We start from the raw sequence: 23330 nt of genomic DNA, 5'->3' as shown, positions 1-23330 counted from the left end.
CGAGAGCAGCCTAACGAGGGCTTCAAAGCTGCCTCCGAGGTGGCTGGATACGTAGGAGCTGTGTTCTGTTGAGCTGACGTGCCATTCCTGCCACAGCAGCCAGCTGTTCAAATGCTGTGCTCAATTAGCCATTTTTGTCACACTTTGATTTCACTTCAAGCGGATCATAAGCTTCCACTTGCCTGCTCCTTCAGCGCGGGTACTTAACAGCCACAGGGGAAAACAAGGCAGAGAGGTGTTTGCCTGCAACGTGCATGCTTTATGTTTCATCTCAGAATTTCAGATCTCGAGGATAAGACGACAATTTATAAATCATTTAGTAAATAATTCATGGTCTTGTGCTGGCATGGGGTGAACACTGGGCCACCCAGGCACCCTCCTTGGTTAGAGACAAGCCCAAAGAGGCAAACTCAGACAGACATCACCAATACAGCCCCAGCCCCCAAACCCAGGAGGGTGGTGGGGCTGCTGGGAGCTCCCAGCAAGCACCTATCCCAAACCCTGCCTCTGTACAGATTTCCACGGACAGTGCACCTCGTGTGGCTCTCAGCTAGAGAAAGCTCTTATCCTGTGAGCAAAGGGCTGCCCAGCCCTCATCTAACTATTCTGGAACAATTTCTCCAACGGGCTTTTCACCTACTTAGCCCCATTCTGCTTTTCCCAAGCACCAGATAAGAAGCCCTAATGCAAGAGGTCGAAAAAAACCACGGACATGCAACCTCAGGCATCCAGGTATCCCATTTATTCCCTTCACGCAGAGCACGATGCCAGCACATCGTCCTTCCGTGGCAAATGCAGCACTCCAGGCAAACACTGCTCCGGTGCCACCAATCCAGCTCTTCTACTGAGCTCTCAACAACGATAATGTCAGAGCACCCCGAAAAAAAAATCCCATCGTAATTTTGCTGCGCACAGCCAAAAGAGACACTGGCTGCCACTGCTATTTATCTCCCAAACTGAAAAGCTACAGCTGTAAAGCAGCAATCCACAAATGTGCTACGCAGGTCAAATTTCTTCCTTGGGATTTTTGTTCTGAGAAGCTGAAAGGCTGGAACATCAATCACTGATACCTGAAGAAACTAAATGAACGTGAAGGATCACAAAGCATCCGTCATCCATGGCACACGATGAGAGAGTTCCATTGTCCAAGCAGCACTTTGGGGTTTTCAGGAGGTTTTTTGCATTTCATCTCCACATTGATCTTAGACAAAGGCAACTCAAGGCTCATGCTCCTTTCTGCAAAGGGGAGTATGAAGATTAGGCAGAGACCCTCTGTCTGTCCTCAGTTCAACTGCGTATCCTTCTTCGCTCTACCACTGCTTCTCCTCCACCCTAAATCTTCTCAATCCTGCTCAACTCTCCTCCCCACTTACACCACCTGCTGCATCCTGCTCCTCAGGCTCCTCATCCTCCTCCCTCTTTTGTTCAGAAGCTCCTGCTCAGGTCTCTGATGTTGGGAGAAACCTCCCGTGTCACCCCACTCACATCGTTTGGCTTTCTAACCTTTCCAGGTTTCCTTAGAGTCCTCCTCACCACCAGCTCCACCCAGCTCCAGGTTCCTGGTGGCAGGTGGTGACCTTCACCACCTCTCTCACAGAGCTGTCCCTCAACCTCTTCCACGTCCCAGCCGGGCAGCAATTTTGTCCCTCCCTGAACTCCTCCCGCAGGAGCTCACCCTCAGCTGACAAGGGCTGGAGAATACCCCAGCTCCTTAGACAGGGAGAAGCTGCCCAGCCTGAAGGAGAGCTGTGGCAATTCAGCTGCCAAGATACTCTCAAGAAAAAAGATTTCTCTGGAGCAAATTGTAAGGTTTAGAGTTTAGAGGTTTTTTTTGTTTGTTTTTGCTTCAGGGGTGTTATTGTGATAACAATGGTGTAATTACTGACAGATTTTGTTCAAAGGTAACAAAAGCCTTATCTATCCTACGAAGACAACGTGCTGGCAGATCCAAAGGTTTTGCTCCAAAAGAGAGAGGGAGGGTGGGCAAGCATAAATATCACCTTATTATTTTTAGAATATTCCCAAGCGATACTTTTTCCCTTATTGTCATCCTCGGAAATAACACAACTGGGTTTTTTGGTGTTTTTTTTTCAAATGTAACTCAGCTTGAATTAAATCTCCAAACCAGGAAGACTTCAGCCTTATTAGAGCTTATTCAAGAAAATAATAAGCAGCTAGAAATGCAGTGATATTTTCTGAGTTGATGCTACGTTTTATCCGTGTGCCTCCTCCATACGCTATTTTTCAAACTTTCTCATTATATGCAGTGTATTATCTCTCATACATAAATCACATCTTCCTTCCTATGCCATTACTTCCTACAGTCCCCCTGACAATCTGTTTCCATTAACTTACGCCACTGCTGCATAACGGCTGGGATAAGTGCTCCGATCCACCCACACAATTCCTGTCGAAGTTGTATTGACAGCAAGATAGATTCTGTTCTGGCCCTTTGCTAGCACTACGAATGCTATTCATCTGTATTGCCAACTATTATCTCACCAGCTTTGTGTTTAGAGCTTCCTACCAAGTTTACAGGCTTGGCATTTGGAAAAAACATGAGGATTTCACAAGCACGAAAAGCATCTTAACTGTAAATGCGTGTGCTACCAAAATCGTCGTTTCACAAGCAACATCACAGAGCAGTACTGTCGCTAGAAGCTAACGCAGTCTCAATTAAAGATAACCAAATGTATTTCCTGTTTAAAAAAAAGAAATCTCACCTCTCCTAAATTCTGCACAGACAGCAAATGAGAAGTGCTCAGTGCTTAGAGCTGCATGCTAAGAGTTAGGAGTCTTAATGCACTTTCATAATTAATTCCCTGTGATCACCACAGAGACGTTCAGGGTCGACTCCACCAGTGTATCTGCAGGTCATGATTGCTAAGGCAATTTTCAGGCATCTGAGCTTGGAGGTAGAATCCACAGTCCAAGGTCCACTCTGCCACAAAGTGCCTTACAGAAGCCATCGGCAAGCTGAGATGGCTCAGAATGGAATTTCCAACAGCCTGTAGCTGTAGCTCAGATATATAATCGCTGAAGAAGAAAAGGAGTGCATAGAAAATGCTGAGCTCCTCAGTTTTGGAAGGGGCTGTGAGGAGAAATTTGAGTCAGACGAGAAAGCACAACGTGAAACCATCTCCTAGAATTAGAGATACCATCCAAACTTAACCCAAGACAGATGCATAAGTTTGTTCTGCTTGAGCAGAAAACAGCTGTGAACAAGTTATATGATCACCGGCAGTTGTGAGCGTGCCTACTGCAGTTCTGACCCCAAACACACAAAGTCTGCTGATGGTGGAGGTGAAGCTCATTCATACCTGCCCACAAAATACCAGGCTAGTACCTACTCGAGAGGACGTCATTTTGAACAAGACTCAAGGAGGAGGCATGCATTCATTTTTAAAAGACAGAAAAACATCCATCCGACCATCCAAGACTCATCTCCACACGTCCCAAGAAGGGCAGAAGCACAGAGGCAGGTGGGGGACGCAGACTCCAGAAAGAGGCACCCTGACAGGGCTCCTGCCAAGGCTGTCCCTAAAGAGCAGCTGCCTTGCGGTCCAAGCGTGAAAGCCATCACAACGGCTCTCGGGATCACTTCTCAGACCGCTTTGGGGTACAGCACACATCACGGCATGCAGGGGGTAAAATCCCTTCCCTAGTCTTGCTGGCCACACTATTTCTGATGCAAGTCAGGATGCTATTGGCCTTGCTGGCCACTTGTTCTTGGCATCTTTTTACTGAATTCTTTTCTAACTCTCTTTCTGGGTGAGGGAGTTCATTCTGTGTGTATGCACATGTACAGAGGTCCAAGCATCAACAACTGAAGTGGGTCCACAAGGCATCACAAGGTCCATGTGCTGCCCAGCTGGCCCTCTGTGCCAGGAGGTCTGGAGAGGGGCTCAGCCTCACCTCTGCCAGGCTGTCCGATTCGGCTCCGCCTAACAGCCAACAATTAGGGCACACAGCTGAACGGGCAGAGAGGTATGTACACATAGTCCCTCTCACTCAGCTTAGTCACAGAATCATAGGATCCCAGAATGGCCTAGGTTGGAAGAGACCTTAGAGATCATTCAATCCAACCTCCCTGTCATGAGCAGGGACGCCTCAGAAGGCAGGGATGTTCTTTTCTCCACAACCCAGCCAAGTAAAGGTACCCCCCTAGCCCCTGTGAAAGGGGTGCATCAGCCACGCAATCATCAGCTGATAGCGCAGGGAAACCTTTCATCCCTGCAGAAACAAAGCCGTGCCAGATCACACAGCTCGATCTATCAGATGAATCGCCTGGCAAAGCGTGACTCTGCAGAAACTCATTATTATTCTGTCTCTCTATTCAAATCAAAGAGTTTTATTGATGCCGTTGGAACGAACAGTCTATGAGTGGGTTTAGCACATCATACGAGATGCCACTGCCAGTACACACAACCAACGAGTGCACAGGTAGCAGGATCACGTGATACATAAGAGCAAAATTAATGGGAAATTAATTCCCAACTAGTTTTCACTGCCATAAACACTCTTGTAGGAGAGGTTTTATAAATAAAAGATATCTAATTGCAGGCCTGGAAGACAGAATTTTTCAAAGAGCAGAAAGCAAACTATTGCCAGCAGCAGTTCAGCTTCTCAGTTGCAGCACATCCCTCATTGCAGCACGAAGTTCCTCCCTTAGAAGGTGGCATCAACTCCATTTCTACCCTGTAGCCTACAGGAGCAGGGATTAAAGTCTTTACTCTCTTTGAAAACGTTGAGGCTGCATTTACTGAACGCTGCATCAAACATGCTCCAATCGCAAGTGGGATAAATAGCTGGCCCTGCAAATTCCCCCTGGAGTCAGGCAGAACTTATTAGATAGAAGGAGCTCTTCTCCCCACAAGTTACAGAGATTCTGCAGCTACAAGGTTGTTACTATTTTGCTCATAAAGCAGAAGAAATACACAGGATCTATCCCATTCTCCCCAATTCTCTAGTAAGAATTGAAAACAGGATTGAAGACAGAGGGAGAAAATAAAAGCGTGCTAAGGAAAACAGTTAAATTTAGTTGTTATGTTTTCCCTTTATTTAGTTGTACTAAGGAAACACTATTGCCATCCTACCCATTTCTATGTTAGTTTGCCCTATCAAAACATTAGAGCAGTAGCAAGTCACCTAGTGGATGAGAATTCAGAATACCTGGGATAAAAAAATTAAGGAAATTTATTCAGAATGACCTGAATACACTACATAGTTACGCCAAGTTGTCCAGAAGGAATTCTTAAACCTTGCTAATACTCCTAAAACTGAGTTGGAAAATAAATTAAAACCAGCAGTAATGTATGAACAGGCACTGCAGAGCAATCTGAGTCGAACGCAACGTTACCTTTGCATAGTGGACTTAATTATTGATCTACCTTGTGAATATTTCTGCGGAGCTGACAATTTGGCTCATGACCAGCAATCCACTTTCAGCTTTCACTCCCCGCAGAAAGAACCTTTAACCCCTTGCAACAAGCCCTGTTTTCAGAAAGCATTATTTCAGTTTGGTATAGATCTGCAATTTAGGAAACCAAATCTTAGCAATTACTTTAAAGCTTTTCTTCTACCTAGATGCCTGACCTGGAAAATACACTCCTTGGGAAACTTTATATGAATTTTAAGTATAAAGGTCTCCCCACACAAAGTCAATTCTAAAATAATACTCTTCACAGACATGTTTTTTTATACTTCTGACACAGCACTACCCAGAGTCACAGCTCTCCACTGTTATTTACTGGTATTGGTGCAAGCTCATCACCACTGTCCCGAGGATGAGATGGACCTGACGTATCCAGCCACCGCGGACCTTGCAAAACCTCTAACCCCCTGCTGGCACCTCTCAGCCTGTCAGACGGGCTGTTAGCTAGTTAACGCTAGTCACAAACATCAAGAGCAGTGCAAACTGGCTGCCAGCTACCAGATAATAAACTGCAGGCTGGCACACTCAAATTTAGGAGGAAGGCTGGGGTGAAGAACTAGAGAAGCACTCCGGCGCACCCGAGGCTCAGGAGCTTCATCCCGGCCGGAGGCTGCAGCCTCCCAGCACCACGGAGAACAGGACCTCTGCTCTTCTTACTTGAAGGCAACCGAGTCGCTCCTCCTCTTCCAGGACTCCCCAACGCTGCGTGGTTCAGGAATGGGCCAGGGAGGTGGAAAAGCCCCAGGACACAGCCTCCTCCAGCTCCTCGCCATCCTCATGGCTTTGTGGAGGCATTGCCCACTCAGCGGCTCAACACCCGGCAGCGCCCGGCACCACATGTGGGTGCCGCACCACCGGCACCACTTAGTCCTGCAGCTTTTGGTGCTGCTCCCTCCACGGTGCAGCCTAATGCCGTCAGGATTAGCGCCGTCCTTCCAGCCTACCAGTGTCCCCGCACGCCACGTGGCAGCTCACAGATTTAGGTCTCGATTACTTAACTGCTTATGCAACAGCACAAACCCGGGTATTTGGACAGCGGTGTTATCCTCCTGCAGTTAAATTTAATCTCTAAAAAGATGAAGCTGTGTTAATGATCGTGGGAAAAAGGATTTCGTTTGGTGCTCCACAGAGCACTAACTTAAGATGTGCATCCTTCCCCCTTTCCTGGATCTTTCACCCCACATTAAGAAATTAAGATACCTTTTCCATGGCTCGTCCTTCCTTCACAAAACTGTCTTCCATATTTTCTCACAGAACTAAGTTTTAAGCAGATGTGCAAGTTCAGCAGACCTCTCTGCTTTATCATAGCTATAAAACCACCAGAGCGAGGAATTCGACACGGCCAAGAAGTGTCCCAGGCCAGGCTGGACGGGACTTGGAGCAACCTGGTCTAGCGGGAGGTGTCCCTGCCCCTGGGCAGGAGGTGGAACTAGATCATCTTTAAGGTCATTTCTAACCCAAATCATTCTAGGATTCTACTCTAATGGTCCCAGGGCAAAGAGGAGCACATGGTCCCCAGCATCACCTCTCTGGCTTTCAGGTAGCTTACACCACTGTACTATGTGTAACAGGTACCTACTGGTTTAATTTAACATGCTCTAACTTACTGAATAGATCTTTTCAGGACTATTCGAAGCCATCTTCATAAGCTACTCCTTCTACTTCAGCAAAGCTCAGAGAAGTTTAATTAAATTCATGTTGAAATGCTGTAGCTCCCGTTTCAGATAAAGATCCTCTGGACACCAGGGATTCTTAAATAAACAGAAATCTCATGAGGGTAGTTACTACATAATATTCCAAGCCACGACCAGCACACAGGGTCCTTGTCGAGGCTGCTTTTGATAGGTTCCACTTTGAACAGACAACACCTAAACCGTTCTAGGAAAAAAAACCCCCACAATTAGCTCTGAAGGTAAGACTCAAAATTATCCATAATTTCTCCAGCTTTACCAGGCTCCAGCATTTCAGCTAACTTACCCTACTCCCTTACATCAACAGGATAAGAGAATTTGATGATTTCTTTTGTATATAAACCCATGTAAACAGTTTAGAAAGAAATGACAGAAAAACATTCTTTGTAGAAAGAAAGAAAGGTACCATAATTATAGAAGCCCGAGACTCCTGTAACTAAAGGTCTTGTGATTTTAGTAGCAGGAGGATGAAACGAGAACAATGCATTAATTGCCTATTTTGTAAAAATGCAATGCTTCAAAATCGGGTTTCTTTTAACAAAAATAAAAACTCCAAAGCCAGAAAATAACGTAGTAAAACCAACCCACAGGCAGATCCCTACAGCAGCAATGGAAGAGAATTCAGACAAGGTCACCTTATGGGGATAAGTTATGGGCAGAGCAGCATCTCTGCTCACCATCAGTGTTCACAATATTCCAGCAAAAAGCAAAAAAAGCCAGGTGGGTATTTCAAAACATGAAACGAAGCCATTCTGGTGAAGCAAAAGCCCCAAGCAAGTTGCTGATGTTTGGCTCCACCAACAGAAGAGAAACACAACATAAACCAGCCCCAGTCCAAGACATAACTACATCTTAATTCTGCCGTGGCAGTGTTGTGTTAATCTCCACTTGGTTAAACATATCACTGACAGATTTATGGTGCAACTGGGTGGCTCAGGAGATTAGTAATGGGATACTGAGCACTGTCAGTTGTAGATTCAAATCCATCCCGGGTCAGGAGAGGTCAAAACGAAATGAGAGGGCATCACTGGTCCGTTGAGCAGTTTTCTTTTCAGCATGCTCTGCAAGACCAAAGATTGAAGAGGATCAGAGATCAAACCACGCCATTGGTCACGGAGTGTCCTGCCAGGCTGGATGTGTGTCAGCAGAAGGGAACAAGTGAGATGCTTGCACCCCACCGCCTGCATTTGTTCTGCAGAGAAAGCGCTTCACAAGCATAAACGGTCGCATTTGCAGCTGGGCTACACACCCTTTCAGTCTCCTGGGGATTAATGCAGAGCCACTCATTTACTGTGTGACTGCATCCTGAGGCAAAAGCTCCTGGAGAGTCTCAAAAAAGTCTTGGCAATCACAACAGCAATGAGCCCAGAACCCAAGAGCCAGCGTACGCAGAGAGTCCGGGCACGTCCCCGCTTCCCAGACTTATTCCCTTCATGCTGACCAGCGCGGAGGCAAGATGCTGTCTGCATGGTGACACGCCAGGGACAGGCTCCACCAAAGAGGGTTGAATTGTTCTCACCCCATCATTACCGACAGCAAACTGTAGGACCAACAGCACCACCAGCACATGTAGACTACTTTCCCGTGCCCTCAAGAACTGAAAATCTCAAGTGTTGAAGAGCCCAGGCTAGGTGCATCCAAGATAAGTCAGAGAAGAAGACACCAATATCCATAACCTAATGGAGCAACTGTACTCCCAGAGATCAGAAAAAAACCCTCACTCTTGACACCTCGCTGGTTGAGTGTGCTCCTGATTCCCTGGGAGCCCAGTAACAACACCTTCGACTTGCTTCCTCATTTACAGACCGAGATACTAAACATCGGTAGCGCTGGGAGAGGGAATGTCTTACCAGCCCGATGCTGTAGCAGGATTTTAAAAGCCTACAAACACAACAGAAATGTTATTGCTAGTCTGCCCCAGCCACCTTGTATGCAAGGTAACTAAAACCATACGCACTGAAAACTCAGATTAAGGAAGGAGAATGACAGAACCACCGGTTCTGTACTTCCCTTGGCCTTCTCCATCAAAAAGTGATAGTTAGAAGAACTAAAAGGGCACCCAGCAGTGCTCTGCTCTATCTGGTTTAATCTGTAGAGATATTCAATGCACCGTTGCCCCGGCATTACCTTTTATTTCATTGTCTGAGCAGTCTTGGCTCGTGACGTATACTGGAAATATTGGGCTCCACGCCTCAACGGCAACGGGGAGAGCAGCAATTTGAACATGGAAGGGCCTTGACGGCAGCTCAGATGTCGAGGCAGGCAGAGCAATTACCCTGTCACCGCGTAATGCAGACAAGTTGCTCCTGGCAACAAACCTCTTCAAACATGGATGGAGAACGGCGCTCACACAACAGAGGCCCCATCCACGCGCGCGGCCATTTCGATGAGGTTCTGCGCAGCCGCCATTTCTCTCCGTTCTGGTGCCGCGGACTCTGCGGCACCTGGGCCAGACCCGCACCACGAGGTCTGTGTTCCACACGTGCAACACTTATTAAGTAAGAACATGGAGTAAGATCTGATCTTCCAGGAAGGGACATGCAGGAACTACAGTGTTTCCCGCTACAAAATTGCTGACCTCCTTTCACTCTGCTAGTGCTCCTATTGATCTCTTTTAGTTTTCCTTCTGATTCTTATCAAAATTTGCCCAGTTTCTTCTCCCCCTGCCAGTTCAGAGAGGCGAGGGAGACGAGGCAGCTCCTCTTTGTGAGGAAACAACTCACCCAGCACAAGCCTCAGCTCCACGCTGCCCAAGCCCCAGCTCCCGGCATCTCTGGATGGAGAGGAACCTGTTCACTCCCATCCACAACCTTATACCCAACAAGTTTCTGCTTCCTGGCTCGACTTCCTTACATCTTTTATTATTTGGAGAGGAAAAAAAAAAAAAAAGCAGAACTCTGCATTTTACTTAATTTATGCAATTTGTAAAACGCATAGATTTGTGGGAGCTGTGTCATGATACCGCAGTGCTTGGTTTGGGAAATGCTATTCCAGTACAGGCACTCTTATTTGTATCTCTAGTTCATAAAAAATCTCGTTAGGTAATTAGACAAGTAGAGACAAAAAAAATAAAAAAAATCACCCTTACAAATACATTGCAGCCCGTTACAAACTAGAGTTACTGCTTCTTCCATTTTTGCAGCAGTTATCAGGAGGAAAATAGGGTATTTAAGAACCTGGTTTTTGCATTTCTGATAAGTTAATCCATCACTGATAAAGTCATTCATCGAGAAATTCAGAACTGTTTATACCTCATTCAAAATTCAAGTGGAACTGGTTCCAAATGGTTTTGTATTTGGTAGCGAGAACATCTATGTCAACTTGTCCCATACTGAGAAACTTGTGGTGACAAGCTGTGCTTCCCTGGACAGCTGGCAAAGGGGTTCTGACTGTGTTACTACATAGAGCATAGCTCAAACTGTTATTCAAAGTGTATGAATTAAAATGATGTTGTAGAGCTGGTTAAAACACACACAAGAAGCTACCTTTCCGTTAACTTTGTTAAGAACAAAGAGCTGCAGAATTTCTTTTTGAAATGCACTGCTTGGATCTTCTTTGGTAATTTGGAGTGGGTTTTTTACATGAAAAAAATAGATTTTCTGACTTACAACCCCTTCCTGTGCCCTCCCTACAGCTAGAAATGCATTGCAGCTTGCACATCCAGCACATCTCTTCTTACAGCACAGCAATGAGATCAGCAGACCAGTTCCGCTTTCTGTTAAATTACCCAGAAACAGGCAATGCTGGCTGGAATTATCTGACAGTAATTCTATTATCAGATTTAGTAATGCTGATCTATTCCTTCCGCATTTTCCAAATATCCACAGCAGGGTACAGCCTGGCCTGCCACACTCCGTTCCCTTACAGCGTTCAGGAGGCATCAAAAGCGACCAGGTCAAATGTTTACACACGTGAACGAAAGCCCTTGTGCTGCTTCTTGCCCTGCTGGCGCAAGAAAATTAAGAAGAGCCAGGATCTATAAAATGACAGTCATACAAACACAGAGCCAGCCTCACATGCAAATCCTGCTTCGTATTTCTATTTCACTCTTGAGAAACCAACAAAACCTGCAAGACACAAGTCTGTCAGCTGGCAGAAAAAGGATAAGGAGGATGCAAACAATCATTAAGATCTTTTATTTGCATCACCATAAGCAGTTGCTCTTCCTGTTAAGCCACAAGCCATTCTGCTGGTGGACTTCAACCTCCAGCCACCCTTCAGGCTCATCATTTGGCACTATTTCCAAAAAAGGGCTTAGTCCTGAAGCCACAGAGGTCTCTTGCCTTCCCCATCCTTCACGTTTATCCAGTCAGCATTTTCAAGATCTCAATGTTTCAGTGCCCAAATGACATGCTTTAATAACAATAAAAAGCAAAAATAAAAAGCGAGTAGTTCTTGTTACACAAGCCAGCTCACTCTTGGAGAGAACTGGTGACGGCACAGTCTCCCCTCCACTTGGTCCATTCTGGCCCGTACCCCTCAAGAGCAGGGGTACCTCTTCCCAGGCTGCGGTCCCCTTGCAGCAGCTTACCTAGAGAGGCTAAACACTCCTGCACACATCCAGAGCAACAAGGCATCTTTATTAGCAAGGCTCCACTTAGATGAGTGGGGGAAAAAAAGCAAACAGTGTGGGATCAGAGGCAGAGCAGCAGGACAGTGCTGCTGCCAGGCTCCCCGCAGAGCTCCAGTGCTGGCCCCGCCACGCCTGCTGCTGCAGCTCAGCCATGGTGTGCCAGAGCAATACGTGTATGCAGTAATCAGTGGCTCTTTAGAAGAGCAGGACAGATACACAACGATGCACTCCAAATCCTAAAGACAGAAGGCACCTCTCTCCAGGACAGAACAACTGTTCTGAATGGTCCCGTCCACCAGCAAGACTGCAGCTGCTCCAGCTTTCAGGCTTTTTGCGTTTCAGAGCGCCAAATGACTTTCTCAAAATGAAATTCAAGTGTGTCCCTGCAGCTACCACAGCACCAAAAGTAAAAATAAAAAAAAAGAAATTTAAACCATCAAACCCAATAACAGATATTCCATGGTATGAACAGAGGACCATGGAGCCTAAGGTCACTTGCAAGTCAAATCCAGGCTGTTCAGTTCCAGTACAAAGTCTGAATCCAACTCAGGCCAAATGCAAGCTCTACTAAGTTTATTAAATAAGAAGTTGCATTGAGCCAGAAGAGCAATGTACTCAGCTCAGTTAAAATGACACATTCATACAGTCTTGTCTCTGCTGCCAAGCACTTGTATGTACCATAAAACGTAACAAGGAGATAGTTCACTTGAAATTAAGAAAAACTGCATGTCCCATATTAAGTGATTTACTACTGACCCATTCTGACAATAGTGAATTCAAAAATAAGAAAAGAAAATTAAGAAGCGGGCAATAGTTCACTCAGCTTCTAGCAAAGAGCCACATGCATAAGCCTCTGCACACAACCAGCCTTCACCCAATGTTGCGGGCAGCCCCAGGAGCTGCTTCCCCTGCAGGTCCCATCCTTCTGCCACGAGGATGAGGAGGCTGGAGAGCTGCCGCACGCAGAGCTTCCCACTGCCTCGACGCCAGCAGCCAGCTCGGCACTTGCTGCCCTTATAGATCCTCGTAGCTGTCTCAGACAAGAGCCCTTCACACATTTTGATCAGAGGATGGAGACAGCAGTGACTCAGCTCAGCTCACACCACACACCAGGCACGAAACCACCTCAGGAGCTTCCATTTTCCTTCACCTCCTCAGAGCAGAGCCCTGCCTTCCTCCCGTGCCGAAAGAGGGAAGGCAACCCTTGCACTGTGCTTCACAGCTCAACGATCACATACGGTACGATCAAAATAAATTGTTTGTGCTGGCAACACTTTTGTTCAAAGTTTATAGATAAGGTTGTTCTATAATACTCGGAAAATCTGAGTTGCACATAAAGCAAGCAATGGACAGAATAAATCTTCTAACATCAATATAAGCAAACATTTCTTCTCAAGCATAAAGAACAGTGTGCTTCCCCATAGCAGGATTAATTTTGCTTTAAGATTTTTTTACATCGTTGAACTACTTTGCTTCGAAGTTAAATTGTAAAAGATACCATCAAGTGAAAAAAAAGTCAAGTCAATGTGTTTATCAAATAACAGCAGCGTTTTCCCTGGGTACTTACGGTTGACCCAGAAAGTGGTAAGAAAATAAAAAAGGATACTGATGGTTCTAAGACAAAAAAAAACTAACCAACAAACAAAACGTAATATAAAAAAGGAGAGGAGAAAATAAAAGGTAATATAAAAGGGGGGAGCAATAGAGGATGGATACGACATGGGGGTAGCAGTTTTAGACTAACAGGTCAATCTTCAGTAGGAGCATTTTATCACTTATACGGTGCCAAAAATCAGTGTTGGGCTGTTAAAGACGAACCGACTGCCGCAGTCGGAGAAGCCTGAGCTGTACGGGTGCAGTGAACCACGTGTGTGGCTCAACCAAAACAGCCACCAAGAGTGTGAGCAGCAAAACCCAGGAGGAGCGTGGCTGCTTCCCGGGGTCAGCAAAGACGCTGTGTGTTCAAAGGGCAGGCGGCATTGATCGAGCCGTCAGCAAATTCGGTCAGGTACACAGTGAACAAGGCAAGGCGTATACCTTTGCTGGGCCTGCTCCAGCTGAATTAGCCACAAGCAGTTTCTGTTGGAACATCACTGCACGTCATGAGCCAGTCCCCTGGACATACAGATCCATACGCAGACATCCTGTGCCTCCCTCCCCAGGCTCCAGTGCCTGCAAGCACGGCTGCTCAGCTGCTGGCGCTCCAAAGCGACACAGAAAAAAAGACAGATGACTTTGCGCAGAAGAGTTTTGGAACATATCATTACTAAGTGAACAATATAAAATCTCAAAGCTCTTTGAGAAGTCGCAGCGTTCTCCACATCTCGCTGTTGGCCTAAATACAGAAATTCATGCAATTCAGAACTGTACAGTCAAGAAAAGAGATTACAACTGCAGAAAAATCAGACTTCTGCTAACAGCTTTGCTAAAAATATTCACTAACCCAGTTACCCCAATTCAGATAACGGTCTCCTGCACATCCTTTGTTAAATGAAAGAATCATTTAGCAATCAGAATAGTACTTGTGTATGGTAGACTCAACATCCATGTAGATTCCCAATGTGCCTTTAAAAGTCACAAAAATAAGAGATCTTCCTTACCTCACAGGCTGCCACAAGGACAAGTAAATAGAAAAGACTGTGCCATTTCAACAATTGTGACTGTAAATAGCTAAGTAAATTCAGGAGTATTTTGTTCAGGAGTACAGCAAAAGTTACTGCAAGCCTTCAGGTCATTTGATATATAAGAAAATGTGGTTTTCAGTATCACATTGTCCTCGTGCAACAGAAGTGTTTAACAGTAACTTCAAAACAACCACACTATTTCAAGAATCCCACCGCTGTCTGACCCAGAAGAAAGTCTCTTACACTAGCCAAGGGCATCTCCTGTCTGTCATCATAACTAGGTAGTGGAGTAAGATTTCTTTTAGCAGAGTGAAGCAGTGAAAAAATGAATTACTTTTAGCAAAGACATCTAAGAGGACTACTATTAAATATTTAAGTTCTTATCTCTGCATACTCATTTCTCATGGGGAAAAACCCCAACATTCTTGGTTCCAATTATGCTCTCCCTCATAATTTTGAAAATATGCATTTTCAGAAGCTGTCATGGGACCAATTATCGATATTATGATGTGAATCTGATAACAATCACATGTACTTCCAGGACATCTCATAAAAAATCAAGATCCAAAGGGGTCATAAATATAGAGAAATGGCTTCGTAATTTCCAGTAGACAAATAAAAAAAAGGAATCTATTAGAAACACCATGTCTGCGACCCCACATCTTTAAGATTCTCAAGTATTTTGAATATTTTGAAGTAGAAAGGTTTTTTTTGCTGTTGTGTTGGGTTTGGGTTTTTTAGGTATGCAGTATTTTCACGTGCAAAAAAAACCAGTAAAATTGAACAAAGGTATTTTCCCAGTTCACAAAGCCATCACACCGACAAGCCCTGTTATCCAACGTGCACCTTCCAGTGGAGCTGGGAAATCCAACACTGGCAACACCGCAGCCAAGCCAAAAGCGTCGAGCAATTACTGAGCAACTTGACATCAATCACTTTGCTGCTGCTACACCCATAGCGTCGGCTGAAGCAGCGACTACCACATTCTGTACACCCTGTGCGTTGTCTCAAATTACTTGGATCCAGTGGTTCTCAGCCTACTCTTCATTTCTCAGCCCAAAGCAGAACTCGGCTGCCTCAGCCTCCACTGTCCCGGATCCCAGCAACAGGACGGAAAGCAGACCCCAAACCAAGACTCATTCCCACTCAGATCCATGTTTTTTAAGTCAGCCGAGTAACTCAATAAGTAGCTTTTCAGAATGAGCCTTACCTTGGCATGACCTCTGAGCTCTAAAAGGCTGCAGCAACACAAAAGCAAATGAGAGGGAAAGTAAAGGGTCTGGAAGTAGGTAATTGTGTTTGGTCTTGTTGGGCTCCATTAAGACACGATGTATCAAGCTCAAAGGGATCCAACAGAAACAGACACAAAACATCCTGTGCCAGGCCTGTTGTCGATGTCAAGAAAAATAAACAGAACCAAACCAACCACATATACAGCCTCTTGTGGAGAAGAGATGCTTTCCTCTGACGAAACACACCCATGTCAAATTCCAGCTGCACTTATATATTCGACTAAAGCAGCCAGAATTTAACAAGAAATGCGTCAGCAACCACACCATCCCAAGCCATGGATGCTGGGAGGTGGAAGATGGATTATGGTTTGGGTTTTTTTCCAGGCAGAGAACAGACCACCCCACTCACTTGTTCCCTCTGTGCCACTGCCCCTCCTCAGCACGTCTCTGTAGCTCCCCTTCGCCCTTCCTGATGAACAACACAGCTAACGCACGCTGAAATCTCCAAACAAGAACCTATTAGTATGGATGACACAAGATACTGGACTTTAACGTTGTCCTCAGTGGAAGGAAAAGCTTTAAGACAACACAGTTGGGAGATCTGCAGGTGTCACAGCTCTGCAGCTGGGTCTGACACGCTGCTCACAGAGTTAGTGCCTGGAGACACATCAGGCATTTCAGAACAAGTAAGGCTGAACGAGAACAAATCCTAAGGCGAGTAATCATGATAACAGGAAGGACACTAAAGCTAATTCCAAGGGTATTTTAACTAGACTACCAGTCTAGCTAACTGTCAAGAAAAACTAAATTAACCCATCTCTCAAGTATCTGTTTTTACAGAAGCATCCCCTCTTCGCCCCAATCCTCAAAAAACTACCACAGAGAAATGCATATTAACATTAAAGACTTATAAGTGGCACCTCATCCTTCATTTTATCTTTTGTAACAGCTTTTATTCTTCTGGCACAGTTTGAAACACTGAAACAGTATGTGGAGATGTGAGTACACATCCCTCCCTCACAGCTTCCTCGCAGCACGTTCAGCCTTGGGCAGGAAGCTTCAGAGGAAATCATCTCCAACGATGCAGAAAAAAAGGAAAGTACTCCCAGACTTCCCCAAATACTGATAAATCCGACCGCACTAGACTCAACAGCCACTTGCAAAAACGAATCCAAACATCAGTGCCTAACTCCTGCATCTCAGGGGAAGGAAACAAAGACTGCAACAAGGCACGTGAGTACAGATGCTGAATGGTCTAAACCTTCTGGTGTAAACCAAAGGCATCCTTGCAGGAGCTACCAAAGATAAAAAGACAACATCAAGAGCGTCATGAGAGTACTTGTTCCAGTTGTTTGACAATCTATCTTGTTGAAATACAGCATCTGTATTTTAAGTTTCAAAGCTTTAAGTTGGAATCTATGTTTTTGACAGGATAGACATGTGGGATGAAGATATTTTTAGAGAAAGACATTCAAATAGGATTAGAAGATTAAAAAAAATGCCTTTGATGCCCCGAGAAAACACAAAAGGGAAATTGCTTTGGTGAAAAAATAAGCAGCTTGGCATTTTGCGTAAATCATCTTTCTAGCACCACCAACAATAAATAGAAACTACTTTCACACCTTGCTTCTCTACATTTTTAGAAAACAGAAAACTACATACAACTTCGCCCAAGGAGCACACATTGATCCATGTTGAATAATTTTACCCCAGTTCAGCATTCACAGGCAAGCTTGAAAGAATATCCCTTCCTGAAGAGAAACAGCAGAGGATTCAGGAAAGAAACAAGCAGAAACCCCTTAAAAAACCACACTGTGCCTGCAGAGGAGACTAGCTGGGCTTAAACCTAGCAAGAGCATGCCAAGCAGCATTTAACAAGCCAAGGATTCTGCTTCGAACCTTAACTGGAAGGGAAGTATCTCTGCCTTGGGAGCATCTTAGAAAATGGGTTCAACGCCAAGAGAGTCCAGGGAGCCGAATCAACTGCTGCTAATCCCAATACCTGTGGTGCAGCCTGGGGGACCCCCTCGAGCATCACTCACCACGGGGCTCAGGCAGACACAAAAGCATCACTCATATGGGCCACACACCACCCTCTGAGAGCACACCCTGCCCGGGCCGATACTCCGAAGCTTCAAAGCTCTACGTTAGTCAAATTCCCACACAAACCTGCAGCATTTCCTTAGGAAAGCTGATCCCCATCCCCTGCTGACTCAGCCCAGGTTATGGGATTGGACAGATGCAAAGGCTGGTGGTGAAGGAGAATATTTGGGGTTCGGAGAAACTCAGACTTTTCTGCAAGATAGATTTTATCCGCTGACTTACATTATGGAGAGTAAGTAATATTGCACGTTGCATTCACTTCAGTGGGAGTATCACTGTGTCAAGAAATAACTGCACTGTATTTCTTGTTAATTAGATCCAGAACAGTTTCATTCTTTAGCACCATAAAAACTGAACCAAAGAACTACCATGGCAGTCATCTCATCAGTCCCAGGAGTTTAACCTTCTACACAAGCTCCTGAAAATAAGCGTGAAGCACAGCGGTATGCCTTGGGAAAACAACTACTTTCTTTAAATATCAAGCACATGAGCAGCTCCCTGAATGGCTACCACGCCAGTTCTTCAGTAAATGAAATCGTTTCTTCTGCAAGGCACATAAAAGCCACCCAGACCCAGTGGAATCATCTTGTATTTGTTCTTTCCTAAATGAACAGCAACGTGCTATGATCTACAGGCTTCTGCTTCTTCCTGAGATACCTACTGGCTTAAGCTGCTGAGAGAAATCACCCCAAAAAAAAAGCAAGTGCCAGATCTGTCAGTCTTGTGCTGCTGCTGCTGCTCTGGAAATAGCCTGACCTGAAAGCAGCATAGCCCAAAGCCACAGGGGAACGAGCACAGCATGTCTGGTTCATCTCAGCCACAAACCTGGAAAATGCAGCAGGTTAGAGACATTCACAGCTTATGCCAGGATACAGGAAAATCTTAGGGTGTAGGAGGACTAGAAATAGTTTTGAAAGAAACAGCTCCCACAAAGGTATTTGTCAGCTCTTGGTGTCTTTAGATACCGTTGATGCCACACAAATGTCACGCTTAGCTATGCCAGCTACTAGTATCTCACAACAGCCTGGTATCACAACGGCTACTGGCACCTCACAACACCAAAGCTTTCATACGAAACTTGTTCAGTTTTCACTGGAAAAGCATGGTTGAGCAGAGCTGGAAAACACACCAAAGATGCTGGGAGACAAAGAAAGCGCTAGCTTCCCAGATCGAGGGTTCTGCTAGGAAAACGGCTTGCTACATATCCATTGACATGTTTTACACCAAGACAGAAGCCCCATCTCACCTCACGCCCTACAACAAACTGGTATGAGCTTTTTATAAAAGTTATTTATAGAGACATGATAAACAAATCCCGCATAAGCAGAACTGCTGTGCATTTTGAGGCAGAGATGGATGCTTGGCTTTTGTTAGAAGCACACGTACCACACCCCGTGAAAAAAAGCCATGCAGCACAGGGGAGGTTTTTTTAATTTATTAACTCATCACTTAGATTTATCATCTCAGTGTGGGTTTTTTAAGGTATATCTTAACCACAGAGTGACAACGACTTAACAGCACACAGAGACCTCTGTATGGGAGGGACTTAAGAACGGGTCTCCTCATTAGTACAAGCTCTGCTGACTTCACTGGCATACACGAAATAAAAGGCAAAACATATCCAAACAATCTAGGAGCAGATACAAATGAGAATCTCTTGACGAGACATTTCAAACAGTTCTCACAACAGAAAGTCTTAAAAAAAAACCAAAACAACCCACAATCCTGCTCAGATTCCACCCCACCCACTGCAAAGGATTCCTTTTTTTTCACGGACTGACCCACCAATCTAGCAGCGACCATCGCACAGCAGCAGAGCATCAGCTGAATGATTTCTGTTTGGTTTTAGGCACAATAGTTGGCTACATGGAACATTTCACGGATGAAACAACAGACTTTTCCCCCGTGCAAGTAAAGGCTAGCCCTCCAGGGACCCTCTCGTTTTTCCAGTAGCCCTCTGTTGGTTTTCCTCCACGGGTTTGTCGAGAGGGCCGGCAGAGAGTTCTGCCGAAGCCCCCCGGCGTGGGCAGCGAGGGGCTGCGGAAGGCTCCGTGCTGCCTGACACCGAGCGCTCAGCGCAGAACTGCAGCGCTCAGCAGCTCCTGCTAAGCCGGGCTTTACACATGCCCTCACGCCGCAGCTCAGAAAAGCAGCTGACAACCAGCACGAAGAGTCTTTTATCCCCTTTCTGGTAATGTTAACGTGAGGTTTCTGAGCTGGCTTAGAAAGATTCATTTTAGAGGTTCCCATTTCTAAACAGGAGGTATTTCTCTGAAAAATCAGTTTCAGATCAGCCTTTGCACTAAAAGGGAAGCTCTAGACCTAACAGAAAAAGGAGGTGAAAATATTGTCTCCCTCACAACTAAATTCCTAGGTGTCTTACAACAGGGCAGGAGGAAAAGGAATGGAAGCACATCCTCCTACAAACCTAAACCAGCAAAGTATCCTCACGGGGAGCCCCCCAGCAGGTGCTGTGCTTCTCTGCATCCTTCCTTTGCAGATGCTCGGAATAAAAGCACTTGGAGGAACAGGGAGAAACACGAAGAGAAGAAACCACACACCAGAAGACTGCCTCATTGCTTACTACAGCAAATAGCTCCACACCCTCCAACAAAACCATTAGAAGCAAGCCAGCTAGGAAAATACATTTTTAGGTATGTCAGCCAACACAATCAATCGGAGAGTCACCTTGAGGATGCAGAGAAGCAGAAACATAAAATGAAACTGCAGTCTGTTGAGACTGCTGGGTAGCTAACCGCAAAAGAAAGCAGGAGATTTACCACTTGAGCGTTTTCCTGCCACGGTTAAAGACAAGGTACATCTCAAAGGCTTCTGTATTTTATACTTTAAAGTAGAACCAAAATACAGCAGGTTTTCTCTGTTTTAACCACAGGAAAATTTCAGGTGAGACATTTCGAGCTTCCATACTTCACTGTGTTGCACGTGCAAAGCGCACGAAGGTGGATGGCAGAGGGCAGAATGTGAGACACTGGGTCAAATCCCAGCTCCGAGGGCTTTCGCTGGCTCAGACAGTTAGGACACTGCCCTAGGACTGCCCTGACAAAGAGTTCTGAACCACAAAACCAGGTGCATCAATACAGCTTTAGTCATGGCGTGAAAGATACCCCGGGGAAACTCAAGCCTGAGTTGCTGTTTGTTTTCAAGAAAAAGCAAGTTACAATCTTTAATTTTGGTTGGAAAATCTGCTCAAGTCCCAAAGGAAGTATAACGGGAGACAACAGTGGGGAGTTACAAGTGAGAGCATTTTTCCCCATTTCCAGTTGTTTGCTGGGAAGGAGGAGCAAATTTTGCAAACTTACTAGTCAGAAAAAATAGGTATTTCTTTTAAATCAACTTTTTTTTTTTTTTCCTTATATGACAGAATTCTTCTGAAGGGGGGATAGTCTTGTTTGGTTTTTTACATTTTAACAGAATCCTTCTCTAATATTTTATGGAACAAAAATAAAAGCTGCATTGCAGTGCTTTCCAAATGCTATAGTAAAACAAACCGAAAACCACCACGTTTGGTTCTGTCTTATTTTTGTTTTGTAGAATGTTTCTAAGAGCTTTTAAAGGCTAGTTTTCTAGAAGGAAGTCTACTCTGGTAGTGCCTTTTACCAGAATCGGGATTCCTTGCCCCTGCCAGGTAGTATGTGTTGGAGTTATGCAGCCACCTTATCCCAGTAACAACCAGCACCACATTCTACTAACCCACCGCAGCGGCACCCGCCATGGATCAACTCACACCAAAGCTCGACAAGCCTAGCATTGCCAACGAAGAGGACAAAGAATACAGAAAGATTTCCATTTACACTTAGAAAACCACAAATACCCCCACAGAACCCCAGCCGGATGGTTTGTCTTTGGAAAAAGAAAAAAAAAAAAAGCCATATTGGAGGATGGATTGCACTAGTTAAGATGACTAAAATGTGCAGCTAAAAAAAAAAGGCTGTGTTTGCCCTGTGAAGGAAAAGGGCAGGCATACGCCAAGCTTCTGACCACATTTTCTAAAATAACCCCCCAAAACAATCCTGCCCAAGTGAACATAAATATTTATATGTGTTTATATACATAAACACATGTGCTTGTCTTGTTTCTCTCCATTTTTTTTAAACTTCCATGGTAGTTGACAGTTGCTGTTATTTTTTCCTTTTTACCTTTACTAAAGGAATTCTCTCCTGTTTGCAAAATACAAATGTCTTTCTCAAAGTGTCACATTTACTGTTTTCCCAGACAAACAGATACTTTATAGACAAAGATGCACTATGTACCTGCATGTTCATTTAGGTGGGGAAAAAAGGATTCTGTATTTTGCTTCCCTTAAAGAGAGAGCATTGTTAAGGGATTTGCAGTTGATGTATTTTAATCTACTTTTAGTATATCTGAGGGTTTATTTATTTATGGAGGGGAGGAGAATTTGCTGACATTTGTTTTTAAACACCCAAATGACTGTGCTACAGTTACACTTTTGTTCCAAATATTTGTTGACCAAAGCCAGCCCTCCCTTGCTGATGGAGATTGATACCCAACTGGATTATTCTATTGTCAACAGATTGTTGTGGGTGCTACGACTTTAACCTTCACATACACAAAATCAATTTGGCTACACAGAAAACATTTCATAAAAACAAATTAAGAAAGACAAGTTAGCCATTCCTGTCCACAACTGTTTTTTTGCCTTGCTTTTCCATAACTGTTTTGCCACTTTCATGGCAGAAAAAATTTCTAAAAACCTTGGGGTTTTAACGAGAATCTTGACAAATCATACAAGTAATTGCTCATTCTTTGTATCAGCAATTAGCTTTAGGATCTCTTTATCAGGGTACAGCACAGATCACGCTATTGATTGAACCACAGCAACCCAATATATAAAACAAAGCACTGAAGACGCGGGTCAGTTAGACAGCCAACCACAAATCCAGCTCAGGTTCATGCACCCTACGGTATCGTCTACACAGACCCACCAAAACCAGCATGACGGCCCCAGGCAAGCCCCCGGCGTGGAGAAGCTCCAGCTCCGGGGAAGGCAAAGCGAAGGCCGGAGGTGGCCGGAGGGGCTGCACCACATTCAACACCCGGTCCAGGCACTGCATCCCAACCCACCAAGCGCCCCGAGACCCCCACGCTTTGTTCATTTTAAAACCTTTCGCTGCCATCAACAGCCTAAACCCCATGGAGTGCGGAGGAGAAAACGCTGAGGCAGGATGCGAGCAGGTAGCAGCCTGATGTTTAAACTCGAATTTTATTTTATTTCGTTTTTTTTTTTCCAATGAGAAGAAGGAAAAACACTTTGTTTTGACTAAGGATGCTGCTGCGGTCCCTGAGGTGCTCTGAGGGCACCGATCTGCCCCGGGCACCGCTCGCTTTGTCCAGGTTCTGCACCCCGGGGAGGGATGGAGAGATGGATGGGTGGAGGGAGGGACGGAGGGATGGGTGGAGGGATGGGGGGATGGATGGATGGAGGGAGAGGTGAAGGGATGGATGGGTGGAGGGACGGAGGGATAGGTGAAAGGATGGAGGGATGGGAGGATGGAATGGATGGAGGATGGATGGAGCTGTGGAGCTTTCCCGCAGCGCGGGCGCAGGGCATCCCACCGCAGCACCCCTCCTTTAACCGCACACACACCGGGGGGAAGGGAAAAAAAAAAATTAAAAAAAATAAAAAAACTTTCT

The 23330-nt window shown here is 45.2% G+C and overlaps 1 protein-coding gene across 1 annotated transcript in view; it reads right to left on the bottom strand.

Moving 5' to 3' along the window:
* The window catches only part of LOC104277232 (kinesin heavy chain), a 73594-nt gene extending 50844 nt beyond the window's left edge, over positions 1–22750 (bottom strand). Inside the window, exon 1 of the mRNA XM_009873811.1 lies at positions 22622–22750. Within this exon, the coding sequence (XP_009872113.1) occupies positions 22622–22750 (129 nt within the window). The remainder of the gene's footprint in view (positions 1–22621) is intronic.
* Positions 22751–23330: the final 580 nt, after the last annotated feature.

Source organism: Apaloderma vittatum, unplaced genomic scaffold (genome assembly GCF_000703405.1).
Source record: "Apaloderma vittatum isolate BGI_N311 unplaced genomic scaffold, ASM70340v1 scaffold8307, whole genome shotgun sequence".
Lineage (NCBI taxonomy): Eukaryota > Metazoa > Chordata > Aves > Trogoniformes > Trogonidae > Apaloderma > Apaloderma vittatum.
This window is presented reverse-complemented; position numbering and strand designations above follow the sequence as displayed.